Consider the following 17,010-nt stretch of genomic DNA (forward strand, 5'->3'; position numbering starts at 1 on the left):
CGCAGACTCCAGCTACGCTTTCGTTTGCTGACGTTTTTACTTCTCCACAATGATATGTCTCGTCTCCTGGGAACTCTGAGGGCAGGCGAGGCTGAGGAGCAGGCCTGGGGCCCTGGCTTCCACCATGGGAACAAGCTGAGCGTGGCCTTGAGGACGGTGACAGGAGACGAAATGAGAGGACTGCCTGGGTCTCGAGACCGGGCCAGGGAAGGGGTTGTGTGGGTTTCCCCTGGTTTTTAAGAGAAAGGGATCTAGGTGTTAGATCTGGTGTTGAGTTGATCGGTGGAAATAGGCACTGACCTTGGGTGGAGGGACGTGGTCTGGCTGGAGAGAAGAACCTACCTGAAAGCATGGAAATGCTGGTTCTTGCTGGCTGCAGGGGAAGCAGAAAGGAGGCGGTTCCCCGGGCAGGCTGCTCCTACCTGCGTGTCAGCCCTCCTTCTGTCAGGAGGACCATCTGCTGATTCGTCGGCCCAAGCACAGGCTTCTTCAGAGGGGTCAGCGCTCCTCAGAGCCTGGTCCCTGGACACAAACGCAGCTTTTATGCTTTTAAACCTTTTTTTGTCCATTACGTTCTTTGATTTTTTTAGCTACTGCAGGCTTTTGCTCAGGGGTTTAATGGGCAGTCTACCCCCACTCAAAGCAGACTCCAGCTACGCTTCCCTTTGTTGAAAAGCCTTTATTTCTCTAAAATGATATGCCTTGTCTCCTGGGAACTTCGGGGGGCAGGCTTGGGGGCTCGGTGCGGCCCAGCCACTGCAGCAGCCTGACTGGCTCCTCGCCCCACCTCGGTCGGCACCTTCTGCCCCTCTGGCCGCCTCAGACAACAGCCCTCCCTCGGGCGGCGGGCCCCCGTGGCCGTGGAACTGCAGGCGGCCTGGTGGGTGTGACGTGGGCCGCTGCTCACTCTGCCCCGAGGGGGCGCTGCTTTAAGTCAGAATATTCCATCCCCGGTCTGAACCCCTGTGGGTTTGTGACATGTGACAGTCTTTCTCTTTTGAAACTTATTTCTGTGGTGGCTAAACTGTGCGATCCTAGGAACAAGGCCCTGTATGCAAGAGTGGGAGGGGGGCCGGGATGTGTTATTTGCTTAACCTGCAACACAGCCACAGCAGCAACAAGCCAGGCTTGGAGACGGGACCATCCCCAGAACACAGGGTGGCGGAACTGAATGGCCGTGCACCGGCCATACCAGCACCGCGAAGGTCAGTGCAGTCCCTGGACCCCACGCGCCTAACTCGTTACTTCTTGGCCTTCGGAGCAGGGGGCGGGCACCCGCACTCCTGCTGCTCCTTCGCCCCTGCAGGTGGCTCCCAGACCCCGAGGATGGCGGCCACGGGCCACGGCGGCAGCCTCTCTAGGAGAAATCTCTTGGCAGATCTAGAATTTTCTTCCCCGACCCTTGCGTGGAACGGAAATAAAGCAGGATCCAGGTGAGATGTAACGGAAGGAGAGGTGGTTTTCTTCTCCCTGCCTTTCTGGAAGGTCTTTCTCGGGAACACACATGTGGCTGTCAGGCCTCTGAGCCACCTCAGTCCACTCCGGTCCTGGGAGAAGCCTGAACATCCCGTTTTCCTCCCTCCCTTATTCCGGGCCCGGCATGGCAGACTTCCCCATAGAATTCTTTCATGCCCTGCCACAGACTGTGGCTTTGAATAACTTTAAAAACAATCAATCCAAAATGCATTTAGTTTATTACCTTGTAAGAGCAGTCTGGAAAAGGTATCTCAGTTAAAAAATAAGTTATTGGATTACATTATTGAATTATGAGAAATTTAAAGATCAAAGGGCTGTTTTAAATGCTGCTTGTATCTGGTTTTCTTCCCACCACCCCAAACTCAAATCTGACAATTTACTTTTCTCTCTCAATCGCATTTTTGCGGGGCCAGGCCGCATAGTTTTACTGACGGCCATTCCGGTCCGCCGCGGCCCGTCCTGCTTGTTCCCACGGACATCTGGAGAATGAGAATGAGCCGGCCTTGCCCAGCGCCAAGGGAAAGAGTCTTCACGGCCTGGCACGGAGCGAGGTCTGGCATGTGGGGTTTGCTCTGGGTTCCAGGTTTCCTGGTAACAAGAAACTCGTCTAAAATGCAAAGACGTGAAACCTGTAGTGGCGAGGGGTCTTCGCAGACGCTTCTCTCCTTGAACAAGACCCAGAAATCCTCTCGTCAGTCTGTGTTCAGTAAGAACCAGGCAGGGAGCTGCCGGCCCCTCCGAGCACCAGCTCGTGCCTCCCTCCGGGGGAGAGATCAGGGAGCCCAGGAGAGAGGAGAGGCTGGTGCTGTCCCTCACCCCACCCCGCAGGCAGCGCTCCCCCTGAACAGGGGCACTGCAGGCTTGGGCACAAGTCCCGGCTGCACTCCCTAACTTCGGCAGGACTCCTGCCTCAGCCACAGCTTGCAGCCCGAGGTGGAGGGTGCCCCCTCGGGGCAGGCAGCTCCCAGCCTCTGCACAGCAGCCTGCTCTCTGAGGGGCCTGCCTTCAGAGGACCACCTTCCTCCAGTCCAACCAGGAATGAGGAAGGCAGCAGGCCCCTGGGTTGGAGGGGGCCCAGGTAGGAGCTGAGTCTTCCACGGCCTCCTGCCAGAATGCTGGCCTTTCCCAAAGGCCCACGGGACAAGGCAGGGGGAGAGGAACCTGGCACTGAACAGGACTGGTCTCACATCTTAAGAAATTGTCCAGTTCTCTGCCACTGAACCCTAACATTCTAGAGAGTTTCAGGAAAGAGCATTTGGAGAAGGGCTGTGCTGCCTCTCTTGGCTGGGTGGGGGCCTTCCCAGGCAGCGACTGCCTCAACGCTGGGTGGCCAGGGTCCTGGGTTTGTACACGGGGACGTCCTTGTCCCGGAGTGCAGGCCGCCCCCTGATGATGTCAGCCGCTTTCTCCGCGATCATGATCGTGGGGGCGTTCAGGTTGCCGCTGACCACGCTGGGCATGATGGATGCGTCGACCACCCTGAGGTTTTCCACCCCAATCACCCTGGTCTGCGGATCCACCACGGCCGTGGGGTCGGAGGGCTGGCCCATCTTGCAGGTGCACGAGGGGTGGTAGGCGCTGTCCGCTTTCGCCCGCACAAAGGCGTCGATCTCTTTATCGGACTGCACGTGGCTTCCTGGCTGGAGCTCTTTTCCCCGGAACGGGGCCAGGGCTTCCTGGGCAAAAATTTCTCTGGTCAGCTTCACACAATTGCGGAAATCATGAATGTCGGCTTCTGTGGAGGAGAAGGCACAGGTGAGCGTCCTCTGACCACGCTGGCCTTGCAGGCAGGCTCGGACCTGGAGAGGCTCGGTCAGCTGCCCGCGGGGAGACCGTTCAGGACGCGGAGGTCCCGGCCACCAGGCTGCTGTGGCCTATCCGGTTCCTGCCCTCCCCACAGGCGGTGGCGTGCCACCGAGCAGAGTCCCATGAAGCCCAAACAGGGAGCAGGCGAGACGGACACGGCGTGCCTCAGAGGCCCCAGGTGTGAATCGGGGATCTGGATTGTATCTGCATGTTAGGAATCGGAACTCACACCTTGCCTCTGCCACCGTGTGGCTGGGAGGGCCCCACGGTTTTACTGCATAACCTGCCGGCTGGGGAGCGCTCATTTTTGCTGTGTGCAGAGAGGCAGGCCGGCGAACATAGTCGCTTTTGAAGGTGTTCACAGTCACAGCAGGACAAATGCTCGTGAGCTATGTGTACACAGCCAGGTCGCCGCCTTGAACCTCCGGGTAAGTTGCTTTGAAAGCTGCACGTCTCTCATGTGGTTACTTCAAGGGACCCCGGGCACCACACAGCAGCGTGTGCAAGTGCGCAGACTAGAATGATGGGGCGGAGGGAAGACAGAGCGCGACTGTGTCTCAGAAACAAACCCATAAAGGCAGCCATTCAGGCAGTGACCAGCAGGCCTGGGGCACACACAGGTGGCGGGGGGGTTACCTGTTGACAAGTAGTTGGGTTGCAGCACAGGGTGGTCCTGGGGGTTGGCACTTCTCAGTTTGAGCCAGCCCACACTCGTGCCCCGCATGGTCCCCACATGCACCTGGGTGAATCCAGAGGGACCAGTCACTTCCATCAGCCCCCCAACTCAGTTTAGAGAGGTCCCAGGTTTCCTGGGGGTGGGGCTCTGTATCCAAAGTCAATTAAGAGCAGGTATATTTTAGCATCTGCCTGCGTCTTACTTGCCCACCCTCCACAGTGATTAAAAACCAGCTTGGGAAGCACTCCTGCCTCTGTAACGGACGTCCAAGCTTTTCAGGAGCTGGCAAGCCCTGGGCAGAGTTGGTGCCATTGGTGCACTCCCGGTGCTCAGTACCGAGAGCAGCTGCCCCAAGCTGGTGTGGGCCTCACCTGTCCTGCCACGGGCAGACTGCCTGTCCCCGCTCAGACGTACTGAGCAGCTGCAGGGCGGGCACAGGCCTGTGCACTCCCCCCCCCCCCCCCCCGAAGGCCCTGCCGCAGTGGGGAAGATGGAGAAGATGAGACTGTCTGCTCACCTGGTAAGCCTCCTCCTGGGTGGGGACACGCCCGTGGTCAATCACTTGGGACGGCAGGAAGTGGAACTGGATGTCTGGGTGGGAGACCCCAGGCCGGCTCCTGATGAACCCACCTGTTTCCAGGTGGGCCGTGGCTCCATCCCCTGAGGGTTGGGAGAGAAGTCAGTCAGAGCAGGGCCTGTGGGCCGGCCTCAGGCCCCCGGTGCGCCTACCTGTCCTTCCTCTCTCCCCAGGTGGGCTCACCGGCACGGCACCACAGCTTCCAATGTCAGCTGCCTGTCTACCTGCCGAGAGTCTTCAGCTTTGCCTCTCCCCCTGACGCCACCACTGAGACTGGACTGTGAGGCCTGGGGTCCCACAGGTAACCCTAACCTGGCCTGTCCTCCTCGTGATCAAGCCCTCCCCCCGCTAACCTCCCACCACGGGTTGCAATCTCTCCGGCCCAACTAATGAGATGCCTAGTCCAGGCGCCTTGGCACATACTCTTCCTGCCTTTCAGATCCCCTGGTCTTTCTCTCACAGCATTTAACATTCAGCATGGTTACCTGATTCTCTCCACTGTCCCCCTCCCAGTGTAAACGCCGGAGGATACCTGCCTTTCTGGGACTTCTCACCCTCTAGCACTCGGTAAATTTGTGAGAAACAGGTGCTGAGTGAATGAATAGGATTTCAAAGCACCATTTCCTGGCCAAACTCAGTTATGGAAACTCAGCATTTTCCATTTTCTTTTTTTTTCCCTTTAAATCTTTATTGTTGAGAGTATTACAGATGTTCCCCTCTATCCAGTTCCTGCCCTGCCCCACCCCAAACCTTCACCACCCTATTGTCTGTGTCCATAGGCAATGCATATATGCACATACGTTCTTTGGTTAAAATCTCCACCCCGAGATTTGTCAGTCTGTTCCATGTTTCCATGCCTCTGAGTCTATTTTATTCATTAGATTCCTTGTTCATTTATTTTTATTTTCAGACTCAACTGTTGATAGATATGTATTTATTATCTTTTTAATCTTTTTTCTTCTTTTGCTGTTTTTCTCTTGCTGCTTTTAGGATTATCTCTTTGTCTTTAACCCTTGGCATTTTAATTAGGATGTGTCTTCGTTTGGGCCTCTTTGGGTTCCTCTTGTTTAGGACTCTCTGCACTTCCTGGACCTATAAGTCCATTATTTCTTCAAACAGGTTTTCAGTATCTTGCTCTCTCTTCTCCTTCCAGCACCCCCATAAATGTGAATGATGGTACCTAGTAGTTTGCTTGCTTCCATTTCATTTAGATTTTTCCTAGCTATTTCTCCTGTTCTTTTATTTATGACATGTTTCTTTGTCTCTACATTTTGTGTTTATTTCTATGTATTACGTAAAGCTGCTCTTCTCCTGGAATTGGCAGAGTGGCCTTGTCCAGTAGGTGCCCTGTAGGGCCCAGTGGCTCAGCCTCCCCAGTCACCTGAGCTGGGCACTCTAGGTGCACCCCTTTGTGGGCTGTGTGCACAGTCTTGTTGTAGTTGTGTTAATTGCTGTTGGCCACAGGCCAATTCGCTGTGAGGATCAGGTGTGACTGCAGTGGGAGAGCTGATGGGCAGGAGACAGCCCTCTGGAGCAGGACTTGCTTCAGTGGGGCTCTGGTGCTCACTGAGTCTGCCCCTTGAGTGTGCTGCTTGTGGATGTGTAGAGCTGTACTCTGGTAGGGTCTGAAGCTGTCCACTGGGTGCACTGGCTCTGGGGTCTCCTGGGACCACCTCGCAAGAGCCACAGAGCGACCTACAGCTGGCCGCCACTTGTGTTGGGTCCGGAAGTGCCCAGGAGAGGCCAAACTGTCTTGGGCCTCTTATCGATAGGTATTGGGCACGCTGACACCAGCTCTTGCTTGCTTGAGAGATTTTAGAAAAGTCTGATGCCTGAGCCAGGACAGGCCATTCATATGGAAAAGCTGCTGCAAGTTGGATGTGCCGGGGTCTCAGGGAATCACCTTGGCAGAGCAAACAATGTAGGCCAGGCTGATGGAAATGCAGATATGGCTGCCAGTCAGCTCTGCAACAGGAGATCTTAGCACAGGAACAGTGAGCCCTGCGAGCACCCCTGAGTTTTTGTTCAGATGCTAGGAAATCCAGTTCCTCCCCATAAGTTCCTGGCTCCCCGAAGCCATTGCCCCAGCACCACGCTCAGATGGAGCGAGTCTGTGTAAGTTCATGTGCTGGCCCTTTAAAAAGGAATTGCCTCCTTGTCACTCAGCCACAATCACCACTGGTTTTTACAGCCCAAAATTACAGGGACTTCTCTTCCTAGGTCTGGTATGGGGCTGGGACCCCTTGCTCCTCACGGGAGACCTCTGCAGCTAAGCCAGTGGTTGGCAAACTCATTAGTCAACAGAGCCAAATATCAACAGTATAACAATTGAAATTTCTTTTGAGAGCCAAATTTTTTAAACTTAAACTTCTTCTAACGCCACTTCTTCAAAATAGACTCGCCCAGGCCGTGGTATTTTGTGGAAGAGCCACACTCAAGGGGCCAAAGAACCACATGTGGCTCACAAGCCGCAGTTTGCCGACCACTGAGCTAAGCTATTCCTCCCAATTGAAAAAAAAAAGCCACACGTGGGTGTCAGACCGGCCCATTCCGTGCCTCCACCCCTCCTACCAGTCTTCCTGTGCTGTTTTCTTTACTTCTCTAGTTGTAGGACTTCCATTAAGCCAGCTTTCAGGTGGTCCTGAGTGATGTGCTGTATTTTAGTTGTAATTTTGATGTGGTTATGGGAGCGGCGAGTACCACCTTTACCTATGCCGCCATCTTGGTTCTCCTCTACTTTCTCCATTTGTTTTCTAACTAAGAAATGGATGCTGATTCTATAGTCCAGCACCAAGTGCCTTTTCTCCTGGCTCCTTGGCCACCTCATGGTGTCCAGCACAAGGCCATCCCCATCCCTCTGCAGGGAAGAGGTGCACCTAGCCCTTGAGGCATCTCACCCAGGTCAGGCCCTGTGCTACTGAGTCTGGTCCTCACACCAGCCCATCAGGCAGGAACTGTGCATCCCATTTTTCAGATGGGAAAGCTAAGGCTCGAAGAGCTGAGGCAAATGGCAGAGCTCAGCTTCAAACCAGCAATCTGGGACCAGAGCCCTTGCTCAGCACCTCACGATGCCCTCAGACCATCTCCACCAACCTGTGAACTTCCAGAGCCACTCCAGACCAATCCGGACCTTCCTCAGGGGCTTCTGTGCTGCGTGGAGGGTGATAGGACGGGTGCATGCCTGCTGGATGTATATCTCCAGGTGGTCTTGCAGGTTCTGACCAACTCCTGAAATAGGAGGGCGTGGTGAGGAGAAGGGCTACCAAGGGGAGCTTAGCTGACCTCTCAACATCCCCCTGGTTTTGAAAACTTCTCCCCTACCCACTTTACCTGCAGGCCCCGGATCACCTCCCAGGGACACCATTCTGCACTCCTGGCCAAGTCCAGCCCTCTCAGATGTTGCCAAAGCCACCCATCCAGTTGCCTTCCTGCCAAGCAGTACCCTCCATGAGGGCAGGGCCCACGTGTGCAGCAGGTACTGCTCAGGGAGCTGTCACTGCATGGCTGACAGCCCAACCTCACCTCTGGCCGGGGGAAGCAGGCCCCCTCATGCTGTGCAGACCCTGCGTGAGCTCATCCAAGCTCAAGGGGATGCTGGGCAGGTCACTGTCATGGCCCAGCACTTTCACAGACCCCTTATGAGGAAGCCTCAACGCAAAACGGCCAGGACTCTGGGAGCTTGGGTTATAAGGGAGGGCAAAAGGGACAGGCCCCAAAGGGCATCAAAGACAGTTTGTAGAATAAACTGCAGGCCCGGAGCACTGTCTTAATGTGAGAAGCATACCCAGCAGTGCTGAGTTAGCATCTTTAACATCAGAGCAAGTGGTGAGCACTGAGGATGGAAAACACAGGGGCCTGGGCCCTCAGCACAGAGCTGCCCGGGTGACCTGCTGAGCCTGTTCCAGCAGGCTTTACGGGCAGATGCTCCCTGCTACAGGGCCTCGCCTCTCAGTGCGACAGGATGGCCAGGGACAGGAGGAGAGCAACCCAAAGACTTGGGGGGGGGGGTGTCCCTGGGGGACCTTCAGGCTCATGAGAGAAATGGGACAGTTCTGAAAAGCACCGACTCCTGTCCCCTCCCCAGTCCACACTAACACAATACAATAAACGGTTGTGTTTAGCAGAGACCCCCTCCAGGAGCAGTGGAGAAGGAAGCTCACCCGGAAGGTGGCACACCACGGGGATGCCCAGCTGCTTGAGGTCGTCTGCGTTGCCGACGCCAGAGAGCATGAGCAGCTGCGGGGAGTTGATGGCACCTCCACTCAGAATCACCTCGTCGCTGGCATAAGCCTGGAAGAGGCAGCAGGCCCAGCAGGTCACACTTCCCCTCCCAAAGGCAGGCAGACCTGAGAACGTGGCCTCGGCGTGGGAGGAGGGAGGAGGACGCCCGGGGTGCTGTGTGAAAGCTCCCCACGTGTTCGGCTATCCCGTGCGCTCATAAATAAACCATGATTATATTCTGGAATATTCTGCGACCGCCAGTTAGTGATGATGGTCTTAAAAACAGGACCGTGGAACTTAAGTGAGAAACCACACTCGAACGAGCGGTTCCCATAAGGCGAGCGGTGGGATGGAGGACAATCCTGACACACTGCTAAGTGGAGAACAGCCCCGTGCAGAAATACGGAGTACGATCACGGTTACGGCTCTCAAAACTTCTAGTAAAACCCATCAACTTCCGAAAAGGCGTGGAAGGTCCTGGGGACAGCGCTGAGGTGGGGAGCGGCAGGCAGGCTCACAGGGGCGCTCATCCGGGGCACAGCAGGCTCTGCAGGTGCCCAAACGGGCCTCCACCCCAGCTAAGCCCTGGGAAGGATCTTTCAGGCCACTGCCACCAGCTGCCCCCTCCCCACCACAGTGCTGATGGAGACGAGAGCAGGACTACGGCCCATTCCCGCCCCCAGCTGAGTGGCCCAGGCCCGGGGGTGCGTGGCTCACCCTGTGGCTCCGGCCGTTCTTGATGTATTCCACGCCCACGGCGCGGGTGCCTTCAAACAGCACCCTGCTCACCAACGTCCGGGCCTCGGCGGTGAGGTTGGGGCGGCCGAGGGCTGGGTGCAGGTACGCACAGGCTGCGCTCCAGCGCTGGCCTGCAGGACAGAGCGAGGATTTCAGGCACAGCCCCTGGCCCCTGCCCAGGGGGGAGTGGGAAGGGGCTGGAGAAAGGGGAAATGTGTCTTTCCCTGACTGTGTAGGCTGAGACCAGAGACCCTGTCCACGGAAACCCACGTCCACCTGGGGCCCCTGGAGGTTCCGTGCCTGTGTCCCCATCGAGCTAACTCCATTATCCACACCCTCAGGGGCCAGAGACCCAGAGAATGAATGCCCAAGGCGTCACAGCCCTCCAGCTCAGACCAGCCCCAGGTGTCCACCCTTACGGACCAAGATGCGAGCAGGAGGGAGGGGGCTGTACTAGTAAAATGTTTTTCTTGGGGCGGGGGGAGAGGGGGGCACTTGACGCTACCTTTGTGGATGGTCATGTCCATCCAGCCGAAGCCTTCCTGCTGAAAGCCGTTCATGTCCTCGGTGAGGGGGTAGCCGGCCTGCTGTGCCGCCTCCAAGAATGCCCGGTGCAGCGGGTGGTTGGTCTTACCCCGCGACACGTGCAGGGGGCCCTGGTCGCCGCGGTACCGGCTGGCACCCAGCTCGTGGCACTGCGCCTTGCGGAAGTAGGGCAGGCAGTGAGCGTAGTCCCAGTCCGTGGCGCCCTGTCGGTGCCAGCGGTCGTAGTCCTCGGCGTGCCCGCGGATGTAGACCATGGCGTTGAGGGACGAGGAGCCGCCCCACACCCGGCCGCGCGGCCAGTACAGCACGCGGCCGTCCATGCCTGCCTGCGGCTCGGTGTGGTAGCACCAGTTGTACTTGTCGTCACACAGGTTGGCCACGAGGGCCGCGGGCATGTGGATCTTCCACAAGAGCCGCTTGCTCCCCGCATGCGTGTCCTTGGGCCCGGCCTCCAACAGCAGCACATGCTTATCGGGGTCCTCGGTGAGCCGTCCAGCCAGCACGCAGCCCGCGGAGCCTGCACCCACCACCACGTGGCTGTATTCGTTTCCACTCCCGGAGGCCACACTGGCCAGAGCACGGAAGGCCGGGGGCCACTGCTGCCCCTGCACTCCCCAGGGGCTCAGGTGCCCTCGCCTCCAGCCACGCAGGACACACCACATGCTTCCAGTCCAAGTCCTCTGATATCCACGGAGGGCTCGCTTTTCCTAAAACAGAAAAATAGGCCTTAAATGTTTTAATTCGGCACGCCGATGCGGAATCAGCCTAAAGCCGGGCAGCCTCCGCAGGCTCACCAAGAAGTCTGCCCAGGGCTGGGAGGCTTCTCTGCGACACCTGTGCGTGAACCTGTAGCTAGGCAGGAGTCTGTCTGCTGGAGAGCAGGGGAGGTAAGGGCTTTCCAGGCGTCCACTCATTCCTCATCCTTTCAAGACAGTGGCTGAGCCATTCCATTGCTAGCAACACACAGAGAACAAGATACCTGCCCTCAAAACTGATGGTCGGGGGCCAGGGAGACAGATAAGACTTAAACAAGTAACTGATAGAAAGTCAGGGTTGGGGGCTCTAGACTGCAGAGCGGAAAGCCTTTGACCTGAGGGCCATAGAATACACTGGACAGCTTTCCATTGAGGTGGGATCAGAGCGACTATTTTCAAAGATCACTCTGGAGAATGCTAAAGTTCTAACAAGCAAAACATGTCAGTAGCTTTCGCAGGGTCCTTTCCCAGGAGTGTGCAGATCAATCCCCACATGCTCAGTGCAGAGGTAGAAAAGAACCAGGTAGCCCGTCGAGAACTCTTGGACACAAGAACTGAGAAAGCCCAGCCATGACCTGCCCGAGACTAGGGCTGCCACAAGAGGACTGAGAAACCACAAGAAAACCCCGATAGATCCCCCTGCCCCTCCAGGAGGCAGCCTACCACTGGAGGCAGGCTGAGGTAAGAGTGCAGAGAAAGGGGCCTACTCCCCACTGCCCCCTCACGCAGGCACGGAGAAAGAGGCCCCAGGGCTCCTGAAAGCCACGTCTGAAGCAGCAACACGGAGAGGAACCTTCCAGCGCTCCAGGCCCCATACTAGCCCCAGGTGGCAGCAGCTCAGCTTCCCACTGGGTTAACTCAGCTCTCCACACTAATGACCTGACAGGGTAAAAGGCATGCCCTTTTCCAGGTGAATTTTATCAAACATTCAGAAAAGGACTAACATCAATCCTTCTCAAACTACCGGTATTCCAAAAATTTCAAGAGGAGGGAAGACTTCTAAATTCATTTTGTGAGGCCAGTGTCATCCTAATTCAAAAACCAGATGAAGACACTACAAAGAGAAAATCAGAGGCCAATATCCCGGATGAACATAGATGCAAAGATCCTAACAAAATATTAGCAAACTACATCTAGCAACACATTAAAAAGATCAGCCCGCGCCGGTGTGGCTCAATGGGTAGAGAGTCAGCCTGCGGACCCTTGGTTCCAGGCTCGATTCTGGTCAAGGGCACATACCTTGGTTGCAGGCTCCTCCCCAGCCCGGGCCCTGGTCAGGGCTCGTGCAGGAGGCAACCAAACGATGTGTTTCTCTAACATCGATATTTCTGCCTTTCCCTCCCTCTAAAAATCAATGGGAAAATAGCCTCAGGTGAGGATTAAAAAAAAAATCATACACCATGATCAAGTGGGATTTATTCCTGGGATGCAAGGTTGGTACAATGTCCACAAATCAATTAACATGTGACACACCACATAAGCAAAATTAAGGATAAAAAGCATATGATCATATCAATATATGCAGAAAAAGCATCTGACAAAATCCAGCACCCATTTATGACAAAAACTCTCAACAAAGTGGGAATATAGGGAACATATCTCAATATAATAAAGCTCATGTATGACAAACCCACAGCTAACATCATACTCAATGCACAAAAAACTAAAAGTGTTTCCCTTAAGATAAGAAATAAGACAGGGATGTCTGCTTTCACCATTCTTATTCAATATGGCACTGGAAGTCCTAGCCACAGCAATCGAGAAGAAGAATTAAAAGGTATCCAAATTGCCAAGGAAGAAGTAAAATTGTCATTATTTGCAGATGACATGATTCGGTATATAGATAACTACTAGAAATGATAAATTCAGTAAAGTAGCAGGATACAAATTAATATCCAGAAATCAGTTGCACTTTTATATACCAATAATGAACTATCAGAAAGGGAAACAAACAAACAAAAAATTCCATTTATACAAGTATAATTGTATTTAAAAAAATACCTAAGAATAGCCCTAGCTAGTTTGGCTCAGTGGATAGAGCATCAGCCTGCAGACTGAAGGGTCCCAGGTTTGATTCTAATGAAGGACACATGCCCAGGTTGCAGGCTCGATTCCCAGTGGGGAGCATGCAGGAAGCAGCTAATCAATGATTCTTCCTCATTATTGATGTTTCTATCTCTCCCTCTCCCTTCCTCTCTGAAATCACTAAAAATATATTTTAAAACAAACAAAAACACCTAAGAATAAGAAATTATAAGAATAAGAAAATTATAAGACACTGAAGAAATTGAAGAAGATACAAGTAAATGGAAGCATATACTTGTGCTCAGGGATAGGAAGAATTACCATCATTAAAATGTTCATAACTACCGTATTTTCCGGCATAGAAGACGACTTTTTAACCCAGGAAAATCTTCTATACGCCCAGTCGTCTTATACGCCGGAAAATACGGTACCCAAAGCAATCTATGGATTCAATGCAATTCCTATCAAAATAATGGCATATTTCACAGACCTAGAATAAATAATCCAAAAACTTATACAGAACCACAAAAGGCCCCAAATAGCCACAGCAATCTTGAGAAAGAAGAACAAAGTATTACCCTACCTGATATAAAACTATACTACAAGGGTTTAGTTATCAAAACAGGATGGTCCTGGCATAAAAACAGACACATAGCTCAATGGAACAGAACAGAGAGCCCCGAAATAAACCCACACTTATATGGTCAATTAATATTTGACAAAGTAGGTAAGAACATACAATGGGGAAAAGACAGTCTATTCAATAATTGGACAGCAACAGGCAAAAAATAAAACTAGACCACCTTCTTACACCATATACAAGAATAAACTAAAAATGGATTAAAGACAAATATAAGACTTGAAACCAGAAAACATAGGCAGTAAAATCTCTGACATTTCTCTTGTAATTTTTTTCTGATATATCTCCCCAGGCAAGGAAACAGAAGAAAAAAATAAACAAGTGGGACTATATCAAACTAAAAAGTTTTTGCACAGTAAAGGAAATGGTCAACAAAATGAAAAGACAACCCACTGAATGGGAGAACATATTTGCCAATGATACATCTGATAAGGGATTAATATGCAAAATGTATAAAGAATTCATACAACTAAAATCCAATTAAAATATGGGCAAAGGACCTGAATAGATGCTTCTCCAGAGAGGACGTACAGATGTCCAGTAGACATATGAAAAGATGCTCAATGTGACTAATCATCAGAGAGATGCAAATTAAAACCACAATGAGATAGCACCTCACACCTGTCAGAATAGCCACCATCAATACATCAACAAACAAGTGTTGAAGAGGATGTGGAGAAATGGGAACCCTTGTGCACTACAGGTGGGAATGCAGATTGGTGCAGCCACTATGGGACACCATATGAAATTTCCTCAAAAAATTAAAACTGCCTTATGATGCAGTGATTCAACTTCTGGACATATATCTAAAGAAACCCAAAACACTAATTTGAAAGAATTTATGCACCCTTATGGTTCATTGCAGTAGGTTATTTACAGTAGCCAAGATACGGAAGCAACCCAAGTGCCCATCAATAGATGAGTGGATAAAAGAATTGTGGTACATATATACAATGGAATATTGCTCAGCCATAAAAAAGAAATGAAATCTTACCATTTGCAACAGCATGGATGGACCTAGAGAGTATTATGCTAAGTGAAATAAATCAGTCATAGAAAGACAAATACCATATGATTTCACTTTTATGTGAAACCTAACGGACAATATAAATGAACCAACAAAACAGAAACAGACTCATAGATACAGAGAACAGACTGATGGTTGCCAGAGGGGAAGGGGAAGTAGGGAACTACGTGAAAAAGGTGAAGGGTTTGAGAAATACAGATTGACAGTTATAAAACAGTCATGGGGATGACAACCTGTAGTCAATAATACTGTAATAATTATATATGATGCCAGGTGAGTAGAAATATCAGGGGAACACTTTGTAAAGTATATAATTGTCTAGCCACTATGCTGTATACCTGAAACTAATAAAAAATAATGGCAGAATAAACTAAAAAGAGATGGGACAAATAAAGAGCCAATAATAAAAGAGTAGATTTAAATCCAACCATATCAATAACTGCATTAAGTGTAAATAATCTAAATATTCCAATTAAAGTGCAGAAACTGTCAAATGAGATTTGTTTTATTTTTCAAATGAGATTTCAAAAAGAAAGACTCAAATATATGTTGTGCACACACACAAAAAAAACCCACTTTAAAAATAAAGACATGTAATAGATATGAAAGTGGAAAAAAGATGCACCACATAAGCACTACACAAATAAGAGTTAAAGTGACAATATTAGCTCTAGACTTCAGTACAAAGAATATTAGCAGGGTTTAGAAGACACCTAAAAATGATAAAGGAGACAATTTATCCTAAGGCAAAACAATCCTCAATGTGTGTGTGTGCAACAGAACTTCAGAATCATGAAGGAAAAAATCAGAGAGCAATGAAAGGAGAAATGAATAAATACATAATTACACTTGGAGACTTCAATACTCCCCTCATCGTAATAGATAAAACATCTAGTAATATGTTCATTAGATCACCCCTTTCTGCTGGTGGACGCTGCCGAGTAAGTAAGCATCCTTAAAGTATTCCTATCATATCCAAGTCAGAGTCTCCCGAGGGAGACTGAACAGCTGCAGAAGCTCTTTATCGGAGGTTTGAGCTTTGAAACAACCCATGAGAGTCTGAGGAGCCATATTCAGCAATGGGGACCACTCACAGACTGTGTGGTGAGAGAGATCTGAACACCAAGCACTCCAGAGGCTTTGCGTTTGTCACGTGTGCCACGGCGGAGGAGGTGGATGCAGCCTGAATGCAAGGCCACGCAAGGTGGGTGGGAGAGCTGTGGAACCAAAGAGGGCTGTCTCAAGAGGAGATTCTCAAAGACCTGGTGCCCACTTAACTGTGGAAAAGATTTTTGTCAGTGGTATTAAAGAAGACACTTAAGAACATCACTTAAGAGATTATTTTGAACAGTATGGGAAAACTGAAGTGATTGAAATCATGACCGACTGGGGCAGTGACAGTAAGAAAGGCTTTGCTTTTGTAACCTTTGATGACCATGACTCTGTAGACAAAACTGTCATTCAGAAATACCCTACTGTGAATGGCCACAACTGTGAAGTAAGAAGAGCCCTATCTAAGCCAGAGATGGCTAGTGCTTCGTCCAGCCAAAGAGGTCGAAGTGGTTCTGGAAACTTCGAAGGTGGTCATGGAGATGGTTTTGGTGGGAATGACAACCTTGATCATGGAGGAAACTTGCGTGGTGGAGGTGGCTTTGGTGGCAGCTGTGATGGTGGTGGATATGGTTGGTGGCAGTGGGGATGGTTATCAGGGATTTGGTAATGATGGAAGCAATTTTGGACACGGTGGAAGCTACAGTGACTTTGGCAATTACAACCATCAATCTTCAAATTTTGGATCCATGGGAGGAGAAAAATTTGGAGGCAGAGCAGCTCTGTCTCCTGGGGTGGTGGAGGCCAATACTTTGCCAAACTATGAAACCAAGGTGGCTATGGTGGTTCCAGCAGCAGCAGTAGCTAAGGCGGCGGCAGAAGGTTTTAATTACTGCCAGGAAACAAAGCTTAGAAAGAGAGGAGAGCCAGAAAAGTGACAGGGAAACTACAGGTTACAATAGATTTGTGAACTCAGCCAAGCACAGTGGTGACAGGGCCTAAGTGAAGACACGTTTTAGACAATAATGAAGTGTATGGGCAAAAAAAAACCTCGAGGACTTTATTTGTGACTAATGGTATAACAGGTTATTTCTGTTTTTGTTCTGTGGAAAGTGTAAAGCATTCCAACAAAGGATTTTAATGTAGAATTTTTTGTACCCATGTTGTTGATTGCTAAATGTAATAGTCTGATCATGATGCCGAATAAATGTCTTTTTTAAAAACCCATCTAGATGAAAAAATCAGTAAGAATATAGAAGATTTGAACAACATTATGAACTAATCTGACAACTAATCAACAGTTATTACTGAACAACAGAAGAATACATGTTCAGTGCAAATGTATATCACCAAGACAGACCTTATTCTGGGCCATAATAAAAATCTCAACAAATTTAAAAGAACTGAAATGAAACAAAGTATTTTCTCTGACCACCAAATATTTGATTTATAAATAAATAAAAATATTTCTAA

At 50.9% G+C, this 17,010-nt stretch overlaps 1 protein-coding gene and 1 pseudogene across 1 annotated transcript in view; one reads left to right on the forward strand and one right to left on the reverse strand.

The window, feature by feature from the left end:
• Positions 1-1,671: 1,671 nt before the first annotated feature.
• Positions 1,672-17,010, reverse strand: part of CHDH (choline dehydrogenase) — a 30,893-nt gene continuing 15,554 nt past the window's right edge. Inside the window, exons 3-9 of the mRNA XM_054708176.1 lie at positions 10,000-10,747; positions 9,474-9,625; positions 8,696-8,825; positions 7,629-7,763; positions 4,476-4,618; positions 3,919-4,021; positions 1,672-3,211 (exon numbers count right to left, since the gene is read on the reverse strand). Of these exons, the coding sequence (XP_054564151.1) occupies positions 2,793-3,211; positions 3,919-4,021; positions 4,476-4,618; positions 7,629-7,763; positions 8,696-8,825; positions 9,474-9,625; positions 10,000-10,702 (1,785 nt within the window). The 5' untranslated portion in view covers positions 10,703-10,747 and the 3' untranslated portion in view covers positions 1,672-2,792. The remainder of the gene's footprint in view (positions 3,212-3,918; positions 4,022-4,475; positions 4,619-7,628; positions 7,764-8,695; positions 8,826-9,473; positions 9,626-9,999; positions 10,748-17,010) is intronic.
• Positions 14,619-16,475, forward strand: LOC103290460 (heterogeneous nuclear ribonucleoprotein A1-like; annotated as a pseudogene).

The sequence above is a fragment of the Eptesicus fuscus genome, chromosome 18 (assembly GCF_027574615.1).
Source record: "Eptesicus fuscus isolate TK198812 chromosome 18, DD_ASM_mEF_20220401, whole genome shotgun sequence".
Taxonomy (NCBI): domain Eukaryota; kingdom Metazoa; phylum Chordata; class Mammalia; order Chiroptera; family Vespertilionidae; genus Eptesicus; species Eptesicus fuscus.